The sequence below is a fragment of the Typopeltis vanoorti genome, chromosome 16 (genome assembly GCF_054136105.1).
Source record: "Typopeltis vanoorti isolate ZY-2024b chromosome 16, IOZ_Tvanoo_1.0, whole genome shotgun sequence".
Lineage (NCBI taxonomy): Eukaryota > Metazoa > Arthropoda > Arachnida > Uropygi > Thelyphonidae > Typopeltis > Typopeltis vanoorti.
The window spans coordinates 95,797,659-95,821,845 of record NC_143564.1 but is presented as its reverse complement, the minus strand read 5'-3'; the positions used below and the strand labels follow the sequence as shown (position 1 = coordinate 95,821,845).

At 37.7% G+C, this 24,187-nt stretch overlaps 1 protein-coding gene across 2 annotated transcripts in view; it reads right to left on the bottom strand.

The window, feature by feature from the left end:
- Positions 1 to 24,187, bottom strand: part of Pde8 (phosphodiesterase 8) — a 464,293-nt gene that overhangs the window by 285,640 nt on the left and 154,466 nt on the right. For both annotated transcript variants that reach the window (XM_090406572.1, XM_090406573.1), the window contains exon 4: positions 7,756 to 7,815. In XM_090406572.1, the coding sequence (XP_090262698.1) occupies positions 7,756 to 7,815 (60 nt within the window). The remainder of the gene's footprint in view (positions 1 to 7,755; positions 7,816 to 24,187) is intronic.

The window sequence follows — 24,187 nt, the reverse complement described above, 5'->3', positions numbered from 1 at the left end:
AATTCTTACACAGAGAACTTAAATACTATTGAATCAGCCTTCAGTAATCCAAAGAATCATAGAAAACTATAGACCACTTCATCCTTCTCAAAAAATGTACATAAATTCCATATAACAGCAGAATTTCAGAGAACTTCCCTAGAATCTTAAGCATTATCAACTTCCAGTCTGAATTTTGCTTTATTCACATATTGGTTTCCTTTCAAGCATCAATCAAAGCAAACTAGTTTCAAAATTGATCCTATGATCATTTTCATACTTTTAAAAGATAATAACAGATAACAGACAGATCGGCCCTTCAGAACACACACAATTTACAGACAAAAAATACTAGTTGTTGTGGTAGTGGAGGTGGGCAGTAGATGGCATTGATGGAGATGAGTCGTAGTAGAGGTTCGGTATAGTGGTTTAGGCAGTTGTTGGTGTCCTCCCGTGATGAGTCTTCGGACTCCTTGGAGGTATCAGGAATAATAATAATAAGCAGCTCTTCGTCAGAAAGAACATTAGGATTACAACATTTGAAACCTTACAGCTTATGCCATTATCATCAGACACAGGTCATTTCACTATGTCAATAAAGAGACAACAATTAAGTCTGTAGGATACTCGATAACTGTTTGCCTCCATTCAAGATGAAGGAAAATAAATTGCAGATAAATTAGAGATAGGATCTGGGTGTGATGGCTGAGTGAGGCATGAAATTCAGAGGATACACTCCATGTGTTGTAAATACTATGTAGTGCATTACTGCTATAATAAGAAGAATACTGACAAGTGCAGTAATACCCCTAGCCTTACGAAGATCCACTCATGACCCTTTTTCAATTATGACCAATGCCCATTTATATGATGTTGTATTTGTTCATATGAAAGTTTTCAATCACAACTAAACTCATTTTCACAATACTGTAGGCACTCATATGTATGGTTTTAACACCAGAATGGGATAGAACAGGATACGAGTGGGATAGTTGTTCAGCAGATATATGTGGTAAGTGGTAATAAAAGTGACTGAGCAAGGACATGTGCGGTGGGAAAATCACAACCAACAAGTGGTTTGGGTAGGACTGGCTGTAGTCCTAAAAGTGAATGCCATGTTTATTTTAAAATGTCAGGAGTATCAGAAATAAGGGAGATTAAATTGTTTCACTGATTGAATTTGTTTGCCCCAAAATCATTGGAATAAGTGAAACATGGATGAATGATATCCTAATTGGAATAGAAATGGAAGGGTACAGTGATTTTTGTGAAAGTAGAAAGGACAATGAGGGGGGGGGGGGGGAGTGCTGCTGATGATGATAGCAGGGGAATAATTATGTCCACATAAGGTTGACAGGAAAGAAGGAGTGACAATGGTTTTGAGGCAGTGTGGTGTGAGGTGGAGGTTGAGAGGAGGAGATGTTTAGTTGGATTTTGCTATAGGTCAGGGAATGTGAAGGGTGGTGATTAAGAAAAAAAGATATAAGCAACTTCAGTTAGTGAACAAGGAAAGGGTGATTATTATGGGTGATTTTAATTATGGCTGTATAGATTGGAATGAAGAGATACCATTTGGGAATAAGAAAAATGAATTTCTAGAGTTCTTGAGAGAGAACTATCTCAGGCAGTATATAAAGGAGAGAACTCAAGGATCGACAGTTTTAGATCTGATCCGTTCATCAGAGAATGCAACTGTGAATGGGGTTTTGTACTTCCCTCCAGTTGGTGAGAGTGATCATATGGGTTGTGGCTAGCCAGATGAAGACTTCTGTGAGGAAAGGATATAATGTGGAAGTACAAGGTTGGTGATTATGTCAAGGTTAGGACACAGGTTGGAGCTATAGCATAGAATGAGGAGTTGAGTGGTAAGGAAATAAGTGATGTTTGGGAACTAACAAAGAAATACATAATAGCATCAATGTGTAAATATATTCTCAAGGTCAAAAGTCTGAGTAAGGTAGATATAAAATGGATGTATGAGTGGATTAAGCATAAAATCTGAAAGAAGGCACTTTGGAGGAACAAGATGAATTATGGTAATAATCAGTTGCATGAAGAGTATAAAGAGCAGGCCAAGAGAGTGACTTAGTTGGTAGGGACAACAAAAGTGCAGTATGAACAGAAATTAGCAAATCAGGCCGAGAAAAACCCCTCATGAGTTTTTTCAATATTATTATTATTATTATTAAACAAGACCTCATGGAGTCAAAGACTCATCTAGGAGGTCCTTTTATCTCACACACATCTCATCATACCGGGTCTTAAACACATTCAAACTCCTTGCAGACACCACACTCTCAGGCAAGGCATTCCAATCATTCACAACTCTGCACGAAAAAAACCTGCCTCTCACTCCCCTACTCACACCCTCTTTATACAGTTTCCAGGGATGACCTCTGGTTCTCCCCTGATCTCCCACTATTCGCTGTAGAACTTCTCCACCATTGATCCTATAGCAACCCCTTACCAACTTGTAGGTCTCTATCATATCTCCCCTCTTCCTTCTCTCCACTAGTCTCTGCAAATTACATCTTTTCAATCTTTCCTCATACTCGACATTCCAGAGGTCAGAAACTACCTTAGTCAGTCGCCTTTGGACCCTTTCCAACATCTCCTCATCCTTCTGAAAACCAGGTGACCAAATCTGGGCACAATAGTCCATGTGTGGCCTAATCAAAGCCTTATACAATGGAACAAGAATCTCCCTACTTCTACACGTCAGTGTCCTCCTCATCATTCCCAGAAGTCTTTGTGTTGTCTTCACAATTTTGGCGATGTGACCCCTAAATTTTAGATCTTTATCCACTATCACTCCCAGATCTCTTATTTCCTCTACTTCCAACAATATATGGCGAGTAGAAGGAAAAATGATTTATGGTAAGATGCTGTTAATGATGAAAGTGGGAAAAGCTCATGTGTAGAGAGTGAAATAAGAGAAGACTTAATGGTGAGTGTGCAGGATGTATATGAGGAGTTAAATAAGCTAGATGTCAATAAGACAACAGGACTTAACAATATATCACCATCTTTTATGGTGATATATTGTTAAGTCCTTGTTGTTAAGTTGTTGTTGTTATTGTGAAGTTAGCATCAGTCTTGGCCTATGTATTTAACAAGTCTTGCAACAGCACAGGTTTCAAAAGAGTGGAAGGAAGGCAAAATTGTTCCACTTCACAAAGATGGTCATAAGGCTAAGGCAACAAATTATAGGTATATCTGTATATCAGTAGTTGTAGGTAAGATATAGGATACAAATGGTTAATAACAGTGGTATTCTTTGTGCTTGTCAGCATGGGCTTATTAAAGAGAAGTCATGTTTCATTAACTTATTTATGTACTATAACAAGGTGACGAATGCATTGGATGAGGGAGATGCATATACAATTGTATAGTTAGATTTCTCAAAAGCTTTTGATAGATTTCTACACAACAGGTTGGTTGGTCACTAACTAACTAAAGTAGATGGAATCGAATGATAGACTAGTGAATTGGAGGGGTGAATGACTATCAGATAGGTATCAGCAAGTTGTGAATGGAGTGGAGAGACTATCTCGGAACAGGAAAGTCACTAGTTTTGTACTGCATGAGAGAGGTTTAACTGGTGATACACAGCTGTATGCAGATGATGCAAAACTCGGGAGAGTGATGAGAAATCAAGCAGATGTAGCCTTACAGTAAGACTTGAATAGATTTTATGAGTCAGCATCAGTAGTTTGCATTCCAAAAGGAATGCAAACTACTGATGCTGACTCATAAAATCATTGTCAATTCAATGTTGCCAAGTGCAAGGTTCTGAAATTTGGAAGGCAACATTGGGATGCAAAGTATACACTTTGCAGGGAAATTCTGGAAGTGGAAGGAAGTAATGTCCAGAGAAGGTCTTTGGGATGTGGGATATGAGGACAGATTGAGGGAACGCAGTTTGCAAAGCCTTGTGAATAGGAAGAAGAGAGGAGATATGATTGAGACATTTAAGCTAGTAAAGGGTTGTTACTGGGTTAATGTGGAAGAAATTAATAACGGAAAAAACTCACGTACGTATTAAATAATCTTTGTATGTGAGTTTTTTCCGTTATTCTTTTTGTATCAATATGTCTATTCACGGTATACCTCTTTTAAAACTTAATGTGGAAGAAATTTTTTTGTAGAATGGGGGAATGTGGTAGAACAAGTGGACATACCTGTGGGGTAGAACAAGTGGACATAGTGCAGTGCAGATGGAAGTTGTATGAGGAGGGTGTGAGCAGGGGCAAAAGGAGTAGGTTTAGATTTTTTGCATGAAGAGTGACAAGTGGTTGGTATGTGTAATGCGTTGCCTGACGTTGTGATGAATGCAGATACATTGAATGAGTTTGAAGCACAGTTTGATGGGTTTTGTGTGTGACAGTGTTTGCCTTCCCCAATGAGTCTTAACTCTATGGAGGTCTGGCGTTAATAATAATGATGATGATGCCATTGCTCCATATATCTTTTTGCTTTGGTGCTTTGCTGTAAATTATAAACTATTTATAACTATTGTTTTAAGTTTGCACGTGAAGTTTCTTCATGACTACTGCATTACTTCAACCTTGGTATCTCTTCTGAGTCTGGCTCCCACTGATGAGACTTCAATAAAAGTAGAAACTGGTCTGGGTGGTAGCCCTTCCCATAATGCTTTTCACTTTATACACATATGAAAGGATGTTTGTTTTGCATTGGGATACTAAAGCAATTAATGTGAAGTCATTAGTCTCTATACACAAGTAGCCATGTTGTGAAGAAACTTTGTGCTCAAACTTTGTTTTCTTACACTTGGATAATGATTAAACAAAAATATTTTTATTTGATTTATAACCAAGTAAAAAAATAAATGCCTATAAAATCCATACACACAGTTTCTGATTATAAAGCTACTCTACTTATTTATATGCAAATGATGCACAATTCATTTCCAAAAAAACTACATGAAGAACTTAACATCTGCAGTGAAATTAGTCCCATATCATATACTATGAATAATAATAATAAAATTAAAAATGCAAACATGTTGTATGTTTCTATCATACCTCCTCTCAACTTTCTATCTATTCCTCAAACTTTGAAAAACACATTCCTATCTGTCCTCAACAGTGCAATTCCATTGACCAGTTACCCTGTTCACCTGCCTCTTGATATTCTCAATTGTCTCCCCATCTACTTGGAATTATATAACTCAACAGGGGAACTATCTTGACCTGCTTTCAAATCACCATAAATCCTGCAACCTGCATCTAGTAGGTGCCACAGAAAGATTACAAAATTTCAAAACAGAAAAGGATGACATTATGAATGGAAATGTAAACAGGAAGATTAAATGTTTTACAGTATTTTAAATACTATACTTCTGTTTTTCTGTTTTCATAATTCACGACTGCAGAAAGATTTTATTTTCATTTTAAAACATACACATAAATTAAATGCTAACAAACAGAATAAATAAATAAAAATATATATATACTTTTTGGAATCATGAGATCATGATTCCAAAAAATATTCCAGAATCATGTGTTGATAATTGTTATAATATTCTTTTGCAGTGTTCTTTTTTATATTCTTGTGCTCAAATTTTTCATTTTTATATCCAATTGTTTATTTCCTTTAGTTTCATATGTTAGGGATAATAAATTATTCGAGATGTTGCAGGTAGGTCAACAGACAAAAATTTTATTAGTGGGTAGTAGATAGTATAGTGTAGCACAGTGCAGATGGTGGAGTGAGTATAGTATAGACAAACTGTGTGGTATACAGTAATTTCATAAGTCCCTGGATGTGTTGCACAATAATAATAATATTAAAAATAAAACTGAATTTCATAGTTGATTTTTTTCAGTGCCTTACAAAAATTATACTAATAGTACTAATGTACTATAGATTTACAACTCTTTGTGGGTTTGAATCATATAAAAAAATTTATGCACAAAAAATGGAAAAAACTTTGAACCGTGAGAAAAAATGAAAAAATTGGAATATTACGATGTGTAAGAAGTGCAATGGCAGAATAGAGCAATGAATAAAGAGCATAATGTAGATCAGACTGAATAAAGAGCAAAATGTAAATCACACTGAATTAAAAAAGACCAAGAGTGGTAGGCAAGCAACATATGCAGTTTTGAAGAGTTTAGATAAGAGTTTGTGCAAATAAAGAGAAAAATTAAGCATATAAAGAATGAAATTGTGTAACTGAAGAAAAGATTGGCTGACAAACGTAAGAGAGAAAAAGTTAGCATTGTTAGAGGTATAGTTAATAAAAAGAAGCACAGGAAGAGTTTTCAGGGTAGCATGATGAGGCATATAACTGATGTTCTGCATGAAAAGAATCCAAGGCCACCATAGTGGTGATTGCAAAAACAAATGATTTGGAAGGTGAAAAAAATTATGTTGAATGAAATTTGAGGATGCTGTGGTCATTAGATGAAAATAACAATACAATGGTTCGAAAAGAATTTAGTGTGTTGCCTAGGCAATGGTAATAATGAGTTAAGAAAGAGAGCAGGATTGATGAATGGTATAATGGCGAAGTTGTACAAGGTGAAGGATGTGCAATTTGCGAATGCAATGAATGAATCTAAAGGGAAGCCAGAATGGTTTAAAGGATATGGGCTTCACATGAACAGATGTCAACACTGAATGTCATTCTTGGTATGATTCCTAATTAGTTAATTGATTCATATCTATAACACTAACAAGAGCCAATGGTCTATAATTCTCCCCTTCATGTGATGAACCGTCCTCATGAATGGGAACAACTCTTACAAATGTTCAATCAAATAGTTCTATTCCAAATCTCAGTGATTCGCTGAAATGACTGAAAGCAGATTAATTAAATAAGATGTACACCTGTTTATAACTAAGGGAGATATATCACCCTACCTCCAATCTTATCAGCTGCAAAGTTATTTAAGATATCAATGGAAATGTTGAGGATGACACTGACCATGAGAAAGAAAAGTGTGGTGGGCCCATCATATAAAGCTTTAATCAGACCACATCTGGATTTTTTCTGTGCTCTGATCATCGGGATCTGAAGGGGATGAAATGTTAGAGAGGATGCAGAGATGGATAACAGAAATAATCATGAAGCTAGAGTGAGGGAATGCAGACTGCAGAGTTTGATGGATAGAAGGGAAAGGTGGGAGGGAGAGAATATGATTGAGACATTTAAGCTGTCGAAGAGTTATTATCATATTAACACTGAGGAGATTTTTCATTTAAGAGAGGGGGGGAAGGAACAAGGACAAGGAGCCATCCTTGGAAATTACAAAAGAAAGTAGTGTGCAAAAAAAAAGCAAGAAGTTACTTACTTTTCACCCTAAGTTTCTTGCATGGAAAATGGTAGGAGCATGAAATGCATTGCCTGAGAGGATAGTGAACATGCAAACAATGGATGAGTTTAAGGAGTGGTACAACAAACTTCGTACTGACCAGTGTGACTATCCATGATGAGTCTAGTGACTCCATGGAGGTCAAGAAAATAATAAAAATAATAATTATAATTTCCTCATGTATCATATCATCCTGTCTTGTCCCTCAAGTGGTATTTTCTCTTCTAACCATACTATCAATAGGACTCTCAAGTAGCAAGTTTATTTTGCAAGGGGATGAAGGAACTTGAATTTCCAGGGAGGGAGGGAGAGAAAACACTACCACTTTCACATGAAAATAACTAAGTTCAATTTAAAAGTCTACAAAAATGTTCCTTGCATCTTTCATGGAATGTGATATGGGGGGGGGAAGAGAAATCTGTATCTAAAACATTACCTTTTCTTCACTACTGCAACTATACAGGTATACTGATTACCTTGAATTACTCTGAAGGACCTAAATATAAAAAAGAAAAGGAAACTGTCATATTTCAAAAATAAAAGTTCAATATTTAATTATAATGACTATTAACAGGTAGCAGAAATCCATTTTTTTCTTTAATATTTACTGTTCAGTTTTCACAGACAAATGTGTATTTTCGCACATCATATATAATAGCAAAAATAATAGCAAAAATTTTCATTTAGGAATCCTCTTAAAAAAAATTTCTCAGAATTTAAAGAGGTGGCTTTTGCCATGAGTCTAAGTAAGTAAAAAGTCCATTCATTGAATGTATTCATGAAATTGTCATTAAAAAAAAAAACACATTTATTTTTGTTATGTGAAAGTATGGAAACCTATAGCACATTAATACTATAGCACATAAATATAAAAAAGAAAAGGAAACTGTCATATTTCAAAAATAAAAGAGTTTAATATTCAATTATAATGACTATTAACAGGTAGCAGAAATCCATTTTTTTCTTTAATATTTACTGTTCAGTTTTCACAGACAAATGTGTATTTTCTCACATCATATTCTTGAATAATAGCAAAAATTTTCATTCAGGAATCCTCTTTAAAAAATTTCACAGAATTTAAAGAGGTGGCTTTTGCCATGAGTCTAAGTAAGTAAAAAGTCCATTCATTGAATGTATTCATGAAATTGTCATTTAAAAAAAAAAAAAAAAAAAAAACATTTATTTTTGTTATGTGAAAGTATGGAAACCTACAGCACATTAATACTTTGGGTTGGTTAAAGATTTTTACTGTATTTTAAATTATATATTTTTTTTACATTTTTTACATAATCCAGTAACTCTGCTATATAGAACCAAACATGAAGTGTTTTCAAGTTGCTTCAGGCCTCCAATAAGCACGACGGTGGGCTTGTACCAAGCAATGAAATTCGTCTTCCACCTAAGGATATCACAAACATTCGTGCCAGTGGTGGGATTTGAATTCTCAACTTGTTTGGCCAAAAAAAGCTAGTAAGTTAACCACTCAGCCAATCAGGCTGAGCCAAGAAGTAAGTAATGTTCTTTTATCTATCTATCATACTTAAAAAAATGCTTGCATGAAAAATCTCAAAGGGAGATTGCATTTCATTTGAAATGCAATCTTTTTTTTTTTTTTTTTTTTTTTTTTTTTTTTTTTTTTTTTAACTACCTAGGTCTGGTGGTGTGGCTTATATGTTGGCTATTCATAACTGTATTTTTAAAGAAATTACAATGTAGACTAATATATGAACTAAAATAAATTTAATTAATACTTCCAATATTTTTGCAAAGTCAAACTGTCATTATCAAAATATAATAAGATAGATGCATGAAAGCACCACACTAAGTAATGAGGCTGAAACATGCTGACCAGAGCAAGCCTAAAGGCCTAAATAGTACTCCCTAGTGGGCTAAACTGGGTGTCCTTGATGAAGTTAGGATGAGAGGCTTCCCAAATTTAGGACAGTTATATGCAACAAAATTTACTGAGGTTACGGTAGTTTCTTAAAGTAGAAGCAGATTCAAGGAAAAGGCTTTTGTACTTGTATTTGCTGCGATGGAGTAGAGCAGTTTTCTTTCAGAAAATCCTATAACAGATGTCCAAAGTATGGTCAGCAAGTCCTGAGTGATGGAAAAGATATCATCCTCATGCTCAGCAATTTTGATGTTGGCTGTCCTGTCTGTTTGGCCATAGCAGGATAGTTTACAACTACAAGGGACCTGGTAAACACTTGACAGATTTAGGGCTTCTTGCTGGTCTTTGCAGAGCAGATCAGGGATACTAATTTTTTTATATGGTCTGTAAATGATTGGAAGGTTTTATTATTTTAGGATTTTTGTTAGTTTCTCAGATGGTGATAGCTTTGGATATACCTAGTCTAGCCACTGTTACAACTTGAACAGGACATAATAAGTTTAGTTTAATCCTTTATCCAAGTGTAAGCAAACAAGGTTTGTGCCTGAAAATATCTTCAGAACTGAGGTAAGGTGGTACATCCCTTGGCAACTCGTAGCAAAGGTGGACCAAGCTCTCATCACTCCTTGTTTCAGTATCTCCCATAATGCAAAGCACATCTCCTTGCAGACATGTATACTGCTATGCATTAAGGGAAGGGCCACTACCCAGACCGGTTTCAACCTTTATTGAGGTCTCATCAGTGGGAGGTAGACCCAGAGTGGTGATACTAAGGCAGAAGCAATGGAGAGGTCATATTTACCTATATGAGTTGCCAACAGGTGCACCACCTTATTATTAAATTACTTTGGATTCAGAGAAAGATGTTGGAAGTTTATTTTGCACTTGGTTAGACTATAATAAGTTTAGTTTAATCCTTTATCCAAGTGTAAGCAAACAAGGTTTGCACCTGAAAATATCTTCAGGAATGAGGTAAGGTGGTACATCCCTTGGCAACTTGTAGCAAAGGTGGACCAAGCTCTCATTACTCCTTGTCTCAGTATCTCCCATAATGCAAAGCACATCTCTGATTCAAGATTCAAGGAAAAGGGTTTTGTACTTGTATTTGCTGCAATGGAGTAGAGTGGCTTTCTTCCAGCAAATCCTATAACAGGTGTCCAAAGTATGGTCAGCAAGTCCTGAGTGGCTGTAGTGATGGAAACAGATATCGTCCTCAAGTTCAGCAATTTTGATGTTGGCTGTCCTGCCTGTTTGGCCATAGCAGGATAGTTTACAACTACAAGGGACCTGGTAAACACCTGGCAGGTTTAGGGCCTCTGGCTGGTCTTTGTGGAGCAGATCAGGGATACTAATTTTTTTATATGGTCTGTAAATGGTTGGAAGGTTGTATTATTTTAGGATTTTTGTTAGTTTCTCAGATGGTGATAACTTTGGATATACCTAGTCTATCCACTTACAACTTGAACAGGACATAAACCTTTAATCTATCAGTAAATCATTTACAGCTTTCAGCACATATAAACCACATATATAACATGCATATAGCAGCACTCGATATTCAAAATATCCCCCTTTTGCCGTCACGCACACCCAAAGTTGGTGAAGCCACATATCGATGGTGGTATGCAAGCTGCCACTGCTTGCTCCACATCCACTTTCAGGCTGGTGATGCTGGAGTATCATTTCTTGCAGGCTACTCCCTCAAGCTCTGACCACAATTTGAAGTCCAATAGTTTCAGATCAGGACTTCCAGACGGTCAATCAGATGGTGATACATGGTCAGCATATTCGCTTCTACTACTGTTGTGTGTTCCTCGCCTTGTATGCTGGGGCTGAGTACTGTTGGAAGGTCCACTGCCTACCATGAAACAAGGTGTTGTTGTTGGCAGTACCAAAGGTTCCAGCACAGTGTCTTGATACATTTTGGGGAGGCTTTGACACCCTTTTTTGCAGAAATTTAACTAGGACACTCCCTGATATGTCACTCCAAACCATCACTAATAGAGGATGATGACCTCTCTGAATCCCAGATGCAATGACTCGTGCTGTGAGACCATACATATACCCATTGTTTTGGCGATTAAACAGCTTTTCAATGCATGAAAATCTTCTTATCTGTGAAGAGGATATCTTTGTGTTCTGTCTATTGTTCGCATACCTATAATGGAGAAGTGCTTTTGATTTTAATCACCCTCTGCTACATAAGTTGGAAGGAAGTATTAGGAACTGTCCAGTAGAACAACAATAGGCCCTCATCCCCAGGTCATCAGTTAGCACATGTGACATTGTTTTCTGTGAAACATTCATCTCTTGTGACCACTTTCTGCATTCTCACAAGATTACAGCAGAGGCTTCACAGCCCTCACAAGCCGTTGCATTCTAATGCAGCATGGTCAACCTGTTCTTTGGCAGTCAGATATGTCTTCTGTATAGTGATCATGGTTAATAGTCCAATACACAAACATCCTACTGATCCTGAGTGTTTCTAGCATGTTGAAAATAACAGGTGGCTGCATTCCAACTTTGTGAAATGCTATTAAAGCTAGATGGTTCTCATAATCTTCCTACTGCATGTTAACCCATATGGCTAGACAACTCTCTCTCTCTCTCTCTCTCTCTCTCTCTCTATATATATATATATATATATATATATATATGATAAATACGTGAATTTCGGCTGTGCACAGTGCCACTAATGGAACTCAAGCAATTCTGTAGGCAGCACGGGCCTGTGCAGAAGTTGTAACAGTATTTATGACAACGCTGTGTATGGAATGGTGACAGCTTTTGTGTAGTCTCTGTTCTTGAAGAGGGTATGTGATGTTGGGATTTTAATATTTTTTGGATATGGTGGGAATTGTAGCCATTGACTAAGAAGGTTTTGTGAATGTGGTTAAGTTCGATGGAGGTCACTATTATCTGAACTAATTAATTTATTTCTGTTATATAAACTTTTAATAATCCCATACTGTTGAAGAGGAGGGGAGTTGACTGTGAATGTATCTACTGGTGTGTGTGTGTGTGTGTGTGTGTGTGTGTGTGTGTGTGTGTGTGTGTGTGTGTGTGTGTGTGTGCACGCGCACACACGCTTATGGATTTTCTGTAAACAGAAAATACCAGGAATCCATCAGGCTGGCATGTATTATTATATTATTATTAACATTTGACCTCCATGGAGTCAGAGACTCATCGTGAGAGGTACTCACTATTGCAAACAATGTTCATCCAACCGTGTCTTAAACTGATTCAATGTGTCCACATCCACAACACACTCAGGCAATGCATTCCACTCACCAACCACCCTCCATGCAAAGAACCTGCTTCTCACTCCTTTGCTCACACCCTTCTTATACAGTTTCCAGCAATGGCCTCTTGTTCTACTCCCCTCTCCCATTCTATGAAAAATCTCTTCCATTTCTACCTGATAACAACCACTGATCAGCTAATATCTCTCAATCATATCCCCCCCCCTCCTCCTATTCACGAGGTTCTGCAACTTACATTTTCTCAATCTGACCTTGTACTCCACATTCCAAAGACCACTGACTACCTTTGTGAATCTTCTCTGTACCCTTTCCAACATATACTCATCACCAGGAAAACCTGGCAATCGAATCTGTGCACAATAATCCATATGATGCCTGATTAAGGCCTTATACAATGGAATATACCTCTCTATTTCTGCATGTCAGAGTTCTCGCATCAATGCCATTATTTGATGTGATATCTTCACAACTTGTGCAATGTGGCCCCAGAATTTCAGATCCTTGTCCACAATCACTCCTAGATCTCTCATCTCCTCTACTTCTGTTAAAGTTTCCCCACCAAATGTATACTTTGACATCCCATCTTTGCTTACTAAATCTCAAAACCTTACACTTGGCAAAAATGAACTGACAGTTCCACTTACCTGCCCATTGATGCAATCTATTCAAATCTTCTTGTAAGGCATTAACATCAGCCTGACTGTGCATTGCTCTCCCCAGTTTTGCATCACCTGCAAAGAGCTCGATATCACTAGTTAAACCCAACCCAATATCATTAACATACAAATTGAACAACAATGGCCCCAAAACTGACCCCTGTGGCACACCAGTGGTGATCTTTCTCTTTTGAGATACTGCACCCCCATATACAACTCCCTGATACCTATCCGACAGCCAGTCACTGACCCAACACAGAAGTCTGTTATCCAATCCCATCTGTTTCAATTTATTTAAGACCTTGTCATGTGGCACTCTATCAAAAGCCTTTGCAAAATCCAAATACACCACTGTATATGCTTCTCCTTCGTCCAAGGTATTTGTCACCTTGTTATATTATTATTATTACCTCATGGAGTCAAAGACTCATCTGGAAGGTCCTTTTATCACACACACACAGCTCATCATACCATGCCTTTAACACATTCAAACTCCTTGCAGACACTACACTCTCCAATCATTTACAACTCTGCACGAAAAAAACCTGCTCCTCACTCCCCTACTCACACCTTCTTTATACAGTTTCCAAGGATGACCTCTGGTTCTACCCCCGATCTCCCACTATTTTCTGTGGAACTTCTCCAGCACTGATCCTATAACAACCCCTTACCAACTTGTAGGTTTCTATCATATCTTCCCTCTTCCTCCTGTTCACCAGACTCTGCAAATTACATCTTCTCAATCTTTACTCATACTCGACATTCCAGAAGTCAGAAACTACCTTAGTCAGTCTCCTTTGGACCCTTTCCAACATCTCTTCATCCTTCTGAAAACCTGGTGACCAAATCTGGGCATAATAGTCCATGTGTGGCCTAATCAAAGCCTTATACAACGGAACAAGAATCTCCCTACTTCTACACGTCAGTGTCCTCCGCATCATTCCCAGAAGTCTTTGTGTTGTCTTCACAATTTTGGCTATGTGTCCCCTAAATTTCAGATCCTTATCCAATATCACCCCCCAGATCTCTTATTTCTTCCACCTCCAATAACCAAGCATAAATTCTGCATCCCATCATTGTTTTCCAAATTTTAAAACCTTACATTTTGCAACATTGAACTTCCATTTCCGTGCCCAATCACTCAATTTATTCAGGTCTTCTTGTAAGGCCACAACATCTTCACTACTCTTCATGGTTCGTCCCAACTTTCCATCATCTGCAAACAACTGAATATCTCAATCCAATGTTCATCTATATCGTTAATATGCACGTTAAACAGTAATGGCCCCGAAGGTTAAACAGTAATGGCCAGAGGCGCTCCACTAGTGACTTTCTTTGTCCTGAATATCGCTCCCCCATACACAACTGATTGATACCTATCAGATAGCCAGTCTCCAATCCAATGTACTAATCTAATATCAAACCCCATCTGCTCTAGTTTGACTATCAATTTATCATGAGGTACTCTATCAAAAGCCTTTGCAAAATCTAAGTACATTATTTTTTTTTTTTTTTTTTTAAGTGAGACCTCCAGGGAGTCAGAGACTCATCGAGGGAGGCCACATGCTACACACACCAGCTATCATACTTATTCTTGAATTCATTCACACTGCTTGCACTCACAACATCCAATGGCAATCCATTCCAATCACGCACCACCCTCTGAGAGAAAAATCTGGCCCTTACACCCTTCTTGGCAGCCTTCATTCTCAGCTTCCAAAGATGCCCTCTCGTCCTTTCTCCCCTCCATAAATTGAAAAATCCCATCAATTGAAATCCTGTATGAACCTTTCAGCAGTTTGTAAGTCTCAATCATATCACTCCTCTTTCTCTTATTTGCTAGTGTCTGCAATCTACAAATTCTCAATCTGTCTTCATAATCAGTATTCCACAATCCTGATATCATTTTTAACACTCGCCTTTGTACTTTCTTCAATATATCAGAATATCACATTGGAAACTAGGAGACCAGACCTGCACACAATAGTCCAAGTGAGATCTTATCAAGGCCTTGTAAAGAGGCAAAATAACATCCTTATCTTTACATGTGAACGTTCGTTTGAGCATTGCAATTATCTTTCGAGTTGTATTTGCAATCTTTGCCACATGGCCCCTGAACTTCGACTTCCTATCTATTAACTCCAAGATCCCTAGCCTCATCCGTTTCTTCTAGTCTAATCCCACCAATATAATACGACATTGGATAAGTAATCATGCCGAAGTGAATGACTTTACATTTACTGACATTGAACTGACACCCATTTTCTCATGCCCACAATTCCAGCTTATTCAAATCATTCTGCAAGGACTGCATATCAGCAGCATTCATGATTACCCTGCCTATCTATGCATCATCAGCAAATAACTGCATGTCAGTTGTCAAATCTTTCCCAATATCATTAATGTACAGATTGAATAACAGTGGACCAAACACTGATCCTTGTGGTACACTACTTGTTACCTTGCAGACTCAGATCCCCCATATACCACTTTTTGATATCTGTCAGTCAGCCATCCTCTTATCCATGCTAATGTTGTATAACCCAAACCCATTTTCTCCAATTTATGCAGCAGTCTTTCATGTTGTATTCTGTCAAAAGCCTTAGCAAAATACAAAAGTAACATGGTGTATCCATTCCCCTTGTCTAATTGTAACATTGTCATAGAATATGAGCAAGTTTGCTAAAACATGACCTTCCCTTAGTAAACCCATGTTGTTCATTGCAAAGTAGAGATTCACTGTCAACCCATTTCTGAATACGGGTCCTAAGTAATTTTTCTAAAATCTTCACCACCACTCCTGAGATACTAATTGGTTGATAGTTTGATACATTGGTCTTTGCACACCACCCTTATGCAATGGAATTACCATACATTCCTTCCATTCCTGCAGAATCTTCCCTGTTCTGAGACTCATATTAAACACCCTGGTCAAAGAAATATCAATTCAGCTGAACACTCTTTTAGCACACATGCTGATATTCCATCAGTCCCTATTGCTGAATTCTTATTCAGTTTGTGTAACAGCTCTAATACCTCAGCCTCACACACCTGCATTTCTTCATCTAGGAAAGAGGTAACAGTGAGCTCAATGTTGCGTTCACTAGGTTGATAGCTTTTAACGAAATGGGCACTCATTAACTAAACAACCTCTTCTGCATCAGTAATAACCATCACTCCATCTGGATTTAGAAGAGTTATTCTTTCATGTTCATTCTTTCTTTTACTTGCGGCATATCGACAGAATTCTTGTGGGTTGTCTTTTGCACGCAGAGCCAGTTTCTTTTCATAATCAGACTTTGCTTTCCGTACAACAGTTGTGACTATTCTAGCCTGCTGCTTATAACGTTCATAACAGACATCATCCTTATGCAAACGGTATTCCTTCCACATCGTCCTTTTCTTACGAATCTCTTGCTTAATAAGATTACACATCCATTTGACTCCTACTCTATTTATTCTTCAAACTCTCGGGACACATTCTGATATCGCATCAGTTAAATATTGTTTAAATGCTTCCCATACACTGTTGATATCCTTTCCATCCAGCAACCGATCCCATTCCACTGAACTCAGTATACTTCTCAGTTGGTCATAATTTCCTGCTTTGTAGTTCAACATGTAATCTTTTCTGAATGGAACATTCATAAACTTAGTCACTTCCCAAGTGAGTACCGCATGATCACTGTCACCAACTGGAGGCAGAATAGTTATGTCTTTAACTGAAATGCCCTCTGACACTATAATCAAATCTAGCACTCTTTGATCTCGAGTTCCTTCTTACATGCTGAGTGAGGAAGTTGTCCTGCAACAGCTCAATAAATGCATTTTCATTCTTCTCATGAGATTCTACTGCTACCCGATCAATATTTGTACAATTAAAGTCTCCCATTATGATTACTCTTTTTGCACTCACCTTTTCTATTTGGTAATAATGTTGGAGGTTTAATGGATTTTTTACAACACTCAGAAAGGATTAAAAAGAATTTAATACTTCCTATATTTCGTCCTAGTCACTAGGACATCTAAGGGGATTACAAAAATAACTAATGTAACATAACACAAATATCATACAATACTAAGCCCAACCACGTGGGCGACATTAAAGTCCTATCTAGATGGAGCGCCCTCTAAGGGCGGTTGTAGGTGGCCTGGAATATAAAGTAGGATCTCTGGTGACGAGTGTTTCCCAAATTTTCGGAAGCTTAATGCAACCGTATTTATTAAGATTTGGTTGATTTCTAAGAGCTGCTGCTGCTTCCAAGAATAGTCTCTCTTTCTTGAATTTGCTGTGATGGAGCATGGTGGTTTTCTTCCATGATACTCTGTGGAAGAAAACTCTGTGGAAGTTTCTTGAATTTGCTGTTCACAGCAAATTCAAGAAAGAGAGACTATTCTTGGACTATTCAACTGATCCACCAGGTCTGTAACAACACCCTACTGTGTAATTTGTCTTATTAGATTCCACCTCACACAAGATGGCTTCAAGCTCACTGCCACGTGAAATATTGTTAGTAGTATTACTACATTCATAGGTCACAACTTTAACTGGATTTAAGTCATGCGATATCATTAGCAGCATGCCCCCTCCTCTCCTATCCATTCTATCCTTCCTAAAAATACCGTACACATGACACTCGATACCAGTTAATAGGTCTGATTCTGATAGCCAGGTCTCGCTAATTCCTTCAATCTGAGGTCGCAACATATTAACTAAGGCAACAAACTCTACCCCTTTGTTTCTGATACTCCTAGCATTTGTGTACAGACATTATGTATATATTACTGTGTATCCTTCTCCTCTGTCCAAGGAAGCAGTCACTTTATTGTAATAAGTAAGTAGATTACTAAAACATGACATCCCTTTAGAAAATCCATGCTGTCCATCAAAGATAATACTATTGTTGTCAACCCAACTCTGGATCCTAGTTCCCACAAGCTTCTCCAACAACGTAACCACAACACCTAACACACAGATAGGCCCTATAGTTTGATGTTTGAGTTCGATCAGCTCCTTTATGAAGTGGCACAATCTTGCCCTCCTTAGGGACTTGACTGAGTGCAAGACTCGTATTAAAAATATATGTCAAGACAGGTGCCAACTCCCTGGCACATTCCTTCAGAATACGTGGTGATACATTATCAAGTCCAACAGCCTTATTTACATCTAGTTTACTCAACTCCCCAAACACCTCTTGCTCACTTACAATCAGTCTCACCTCCCCATCATCAACTGCTCTCAATCTTTCCATGAAGTCACATTCACAATTGAAAAACCTTTATGAACCACTCATTAAGTATCTCCACCGCACATTCTGCAACAGCTATCTTTATACCATTTTCTCCTATCAATGTCATCCTTCCATAATCATTCTTTCTTTTGCTGGCTACATATCGAAAGAACTCCTTAGGATTCTTTTTAGCTTCATTAGCTAACTGCTGTTCATACCTCTCTTTAATTACCCTCACCAACCAAGTCACCCTCCTTGCCTGGTCCTTGTAGACCTCATGGAATTGGTTATTTCCACTTCTCTTATGCTGTATCCACAATGCCCTCTTTCTCTGTATCGCATGATTAATCTCTTTATTCCTCCATCTCACACCTACCTTATTTTACCTTCTCACCCTTGGAATACACTTAGACATTGCATCTACTAGATAGTTTTTGAAAATCCCCCAAGCTGCATTGATCTCTTTTCCAGCTAACTCCTCATTCCATGCTACATCCACAAGCTCTCTCCTGAGCTCTTCATGATCACCCCCACCCCTTGTAGTTCCACATATACCCTTTTCTCACAAAGGTCCTCACACTGCTGGCAACCACCCAGGTAATCACCTCATGGTCACTATCACCAATTGGTGGATGATTTGACACCTCATTTATAATTACATCCTCTGATGAGATGACCAAATCCAAGACCCTCAATCCTCAAGTGCCCTCTGTTACATACTGTCTGAGGTAGTTATCCCTCAAAAACTCAAGAAACTCATTTTCTTTACCTCCAGTTGCTATCTTATCATTCCAGTCTATATTACCAAAATTAAAATTGCCCAAATGATCACCGTTTTCTTATTTGCTTGACTAATTTGATTATACATTTCATTTTCACCATTATCCACATTACCTGGTGTATAACAACATCCAACCAACTATTTGATTCCATTCACCTCTATCTCACACCATAATGCCTCAAAACCACTGGCACTATTTCCCTCTTGCATCTCTACTTTGTATGGACATAACTCTTTCTCTATCATCAATAGCACTCCCCCTCCCTTTTTACCCCTTCTATCCTCACGAAACACATCATACCATTCCATCTCTATTCCTGTCAGGATGTCGTCCTCTTTCAACCATGTCTCACCTATTCCGACAATCTTTGGGTAAACAGACACAATTAATGCAACCATTTCATCTGCCTTGTTTCTTATACTTCTAGGATTTGTATACAAACACAACATCTCATTTCACATCACTTCCCGCTTGATCTGATTCATTCTCTCTCACTCTACTCACTTCTCTACCTTCCAGCAGCAGTCTCTCCAAGCGACTCACACCATAACCACTCAAATGCAGTCCATCGCTCCCATACAGTTCACTTCTTCTTTCAAACTCATTCCACACATTAACAAACTGTACTCCCATCTCCTTACACATTTCAGCCAGCATATCATTCATAATCCTTGCTCTCTGCCTCATCTCACCACAGTCATACCTAGGCAACATGCTGACTAACCTTCCTGTCACACTATTCTCTTTTATCCTTGTAAGCAGCCTCCTGACATCCATTCTGATTTGCTCTTTGTCCTCTGTCAAATCATTTGTGCCGATTAAAACCATCAACTCCTTTGCTCGCTCCCTCCTCATATCCAATGCCTCAATCACTCTACTCATTTTACCACCTAGAAAGCATACCTTGTGCATCCTATTATCCAGCACACACCTGTAATAATGGAGTCGCCATATAATGCCACTCGCTCATCTTTCGTTAATTCTTTCATGCCATCATGATTAGTTTTAAAAGTTTTTACCCAAATTTTCTTAATTTCATTCTGCATCCATTTCATCTCTTTCCTCATCCAATCCAATTCAACTTCCGAATCTCGCGTCACATTCTCTCTATCGTTCATTCTTTCTAATTTTGTAACTCTCGACCCTCTTCTCACTTTCACTCTCATTCATCCTTCTATGCTTCCGTACTTTCGGTCCAACATGCATTCGAATTTCGCTATCATTCATTCTTTCAATTTTTTTCACTTTAGATTCCTGCATCACACCATTTTCAGTTTCATTCGTTCTCTCGATTTTGTTTCCTTCCGCCACTCTCACTTCACTTTCGTTCATATTAACATCTGTTATTGTTTTTAAATCACTCGTTTTGTTTTTTACTGATTTTTTAGCATTCTTTCGTCTCTCTTTCACACCATCCTTCTCTTTCGAACGTGCACTCATTTTCCCCACGACATTCTCGCTACTAACACATTCTGTCATCAATTTCATATTTGCATTCATGGATTCCTCGTTCAAGTCACACTTCACACACACCCTCCTTCCATCTGCCCTAAACATCCACAAATCATTTATGTAATCAAAAGAATACATATTACACATGTCACACTTAACGAAATGACTGAAGTCTAAGTTAAAGTCATGGAATGACAAAGCCACAGTCATGTTTAATCTGCCAGTTACCACTCTAAAGTCTAATAATAACAATGAATTCGTAATTAAGTTTAAGCAAAACAAAATTCCCCACACTAATAATAATGGTAGCACACAACTTTTACAGCAGCTCTTACTCAAACAAACACTCATATAATATATACTATTTAAATTAAGGGGATATTAAATCCCACATTGTTTTAAAACTGAATAAGAAACTCAAAGATTGGAATCGGAGAGTTTCATGCCGAATATAGCATAGTAAACTATAAAAGTATTGGTGGCTACTAGCGTGAGCTAATGCACGTAGTCCAAGTACGTAGTACAAACTCGAGCAACTCGCAGCAAAGGTGGTAAAGTTCTGATTGCTATTCTTGGTATTTTCCAAGGAAGCAGTCACTTTATTGTAATAAGCAAGTAGATTACTAAAACATGACCTCCCTTTAGCAAATCCATGATGTCCATTAACGATAACACCATTGTTGTCAACCCAATTCTGGATCCTAGTTCTCACAAGCTTCTCTAACAACTTAACCACAACACCTAATCTCCCTTACGAAGTGCCACAATCTTGCCATCCTTCCACTCCTCAGGAAGTTGACCCAATGCAAGACTCATATTAAAAAATTATGTCAAAGCAAGAAAAAATAAAAGAGTTTGAGAACAGGAACCAAACCTTGGAGATTCAGTGGCAAGCCCTGAAGAAAATTGATTGATTCAGCCAGAGAGGCATGCAGTGAGGTTGTCTGCAAAGATAGAAAAATCAGCACTCCGTGGTGGACACAGGGAATTAAAGAGGCAGTGAAGGAAAAGAAGAAAGCAGACTGAAAGTTCCTGTTGAATGAGACAGCTTGTGCTCTTAGAGAATACAGAGACAAATGTAAGAAAGCTAAACACTGTGTAAAACTAGCCGAACAAAAGTCATGGGAAGAGTTTGGTAAGAACATAGAAAATAAATATCAGGAAGATGGCAAAATATCCTGGAGGCTGTTGAAAAAGTTCACAAATGGCAGAAAGGGTGCTGGAAAATGAATTAGAGATGATAAAGGTGACATGAAAACTGGAGAAAAAGATATCCTTGATGTATGGACTAATTACTTCGAAAAATTGCTACTAAATGAAACAAGCAGTCACAGCACAGTGGTAAAAAACACTCAACAGGCAAACAATCAAGAATATATATCCATACCTGAAATAGAAAAAGCCATTAAAACGCTTGTGCAAATGTGGAAAAGCAGTAGGAGTAGATGATATTTGACCAGAAATGCTCAGGTATGGAGGTATAAAAGTCTTGCAGTGGCTGCACTGCACTGCATAGTTCAGAAGGCTTGGACAGAGAGACAAATTCCAGATGATTGGAGTAGAGTTCTCATAGTACCCATATATAAAAAGGGAAATAAAACTGAATGTGAGAATTGTAGAGGTATTTCCCTACTGAGTGTTCCTGGTAAGATTTATGCAGGTATACTTGAGAAATGGTTGAGAAGGATTGTGGAAGAGAAGCTTGTTGAAGAACAAGCTAGATTCACCAGAAATAGAGGCTATCATGATCAGATTTTCACTTAACAACAAATAGTTGAGAAATTGTGGGAATATAACAAAGATCTGTATTTAAGTTTTGTAGACATGCAAAAGGGACATGACAAGGTGCCAAGAAAAAAGCTATTCAAAATGCTATAATTATATGGTGTCAATGGAGCATTACATCAATAAACATTAAGTTGTAAGTTAGAAGTTAGAATTAAAGGAAGTACAGAAAGATGGTTTGATGTTAAATCTGGTGTCAAACAATGATGTATATTATCCTCTCTGTTATTCATTATCTATATGGATCACATTACAAAGGAAAATGGTATGAAACCTGATATCAAAATTGGAGATGTTAATCTCATCTCTGTACTATATGCAGATGATGTTATACAGGCAGCCCTAGGTTTATGATGGTCCAATTTATGGCGATCCACAATAACGGCGATGCCTGCGCATGTTTTCTTACTGTTGTGTGGTCTGACTGAGAAACGATGCTAGCAGGCACTCTAGTGTTCGAGTGTTAACCGAGCTACTACGACGTATATGTATCAAACCTAGTTTTACTGTTGAATCTGCCAAATTGTTCTATTTAATTTTTTATTTACATACATACATATTTAAATTGATAAAGTACGTAATTACATACCATGTCTGACAAAAGAACTGCAGAAAAGTTAGCAGAACTTGGCGTTAAGAAAGCACGGAAATCAATCACACTTGAAAAGAAGATGGAGGTAATTCGAAGAATGGAATATGGGCAGACATGTGCTAATGTCTGTAGAAGTATGAACTTACCTCCATCGACTGTTACTACAATTATGAAAAATGCAGGTAGAATAAAACAATCTGCGCAACAATCTATGGCAGTACTAAATGCAAAACATGTAAGTTATAGCAGGGGTAAACTTCATGAAAAAATGGAAAAATTGTTATCATTATGGGTGGATGACTTGAATCAGAAAAACATTCCTCTTATGCAGGCTGTTATAACTGAGAAAGCAAAAACAATTTTCGAGGATCTTAAAAAGACAGATGGAGGCAAAGAAACATTTTTAGGAAGCAAAGGTTGGTTCATGAAATTTAAGTCTCGAAGTAAGAGCCATAGTGTCAAATTATGTGGTGAGGCGGCAAGTGCAGATGTTGCAGCAGTGGCTGCTTTTCCTAAAGAATTTCAAGACTGTGTAGAACAAAGAAGTTATCCTCCTGATCTCATTTTTAATGTTGATGAGACTGGGCTCTACTGGAAAAAATTGCATCACGAACCTTCATTTCCTGTGAAGAACATTCCACTCCAGGTTTTAAAGCTGCAAAAGACAGACTTACACTTTTGTTGGGTGCAAATGTCTCAGGCAAACTTTGAAGCTTAAACCAATGCTGGTGTACTATTCACAGACACCTCGCACCTTCAAGGGTCTAAAAGCCATGCTTCCAGTCTATGGAAATGGAACAAGAAAGCTTGGGTTACACAAGAGCTTTTTTTATAGATTGGTACACAAATTATTTTTGTCCTACCGTGCTTCACTTCTGTAAAGAAAATGATTTTCCAGCCAAGGTGTCGCTTCTCATGGATAATGCCCCTAGACATCCTCAAAACCTTGCTGAAGTAAGAACGCCACTGGATGTCAAGGTTGTTTACATGCCCCCAAACACAACATCGCTTTTGTAATCGATTGATCCGGGGATTATATCAATTTTCAAAGCCTATTACCTCTGTGTATAACATTTATGAAAATGGTAAGAGTCTTGGACACTTCAGGAAAAACTATTAAAGACTATTGGCTGTCATTTAATATTTTGAAGGGCATTAACAACATCAAGGCAGCTTGGAACGAAGTGTCAACAAAGTGTTTAAAAGGAGC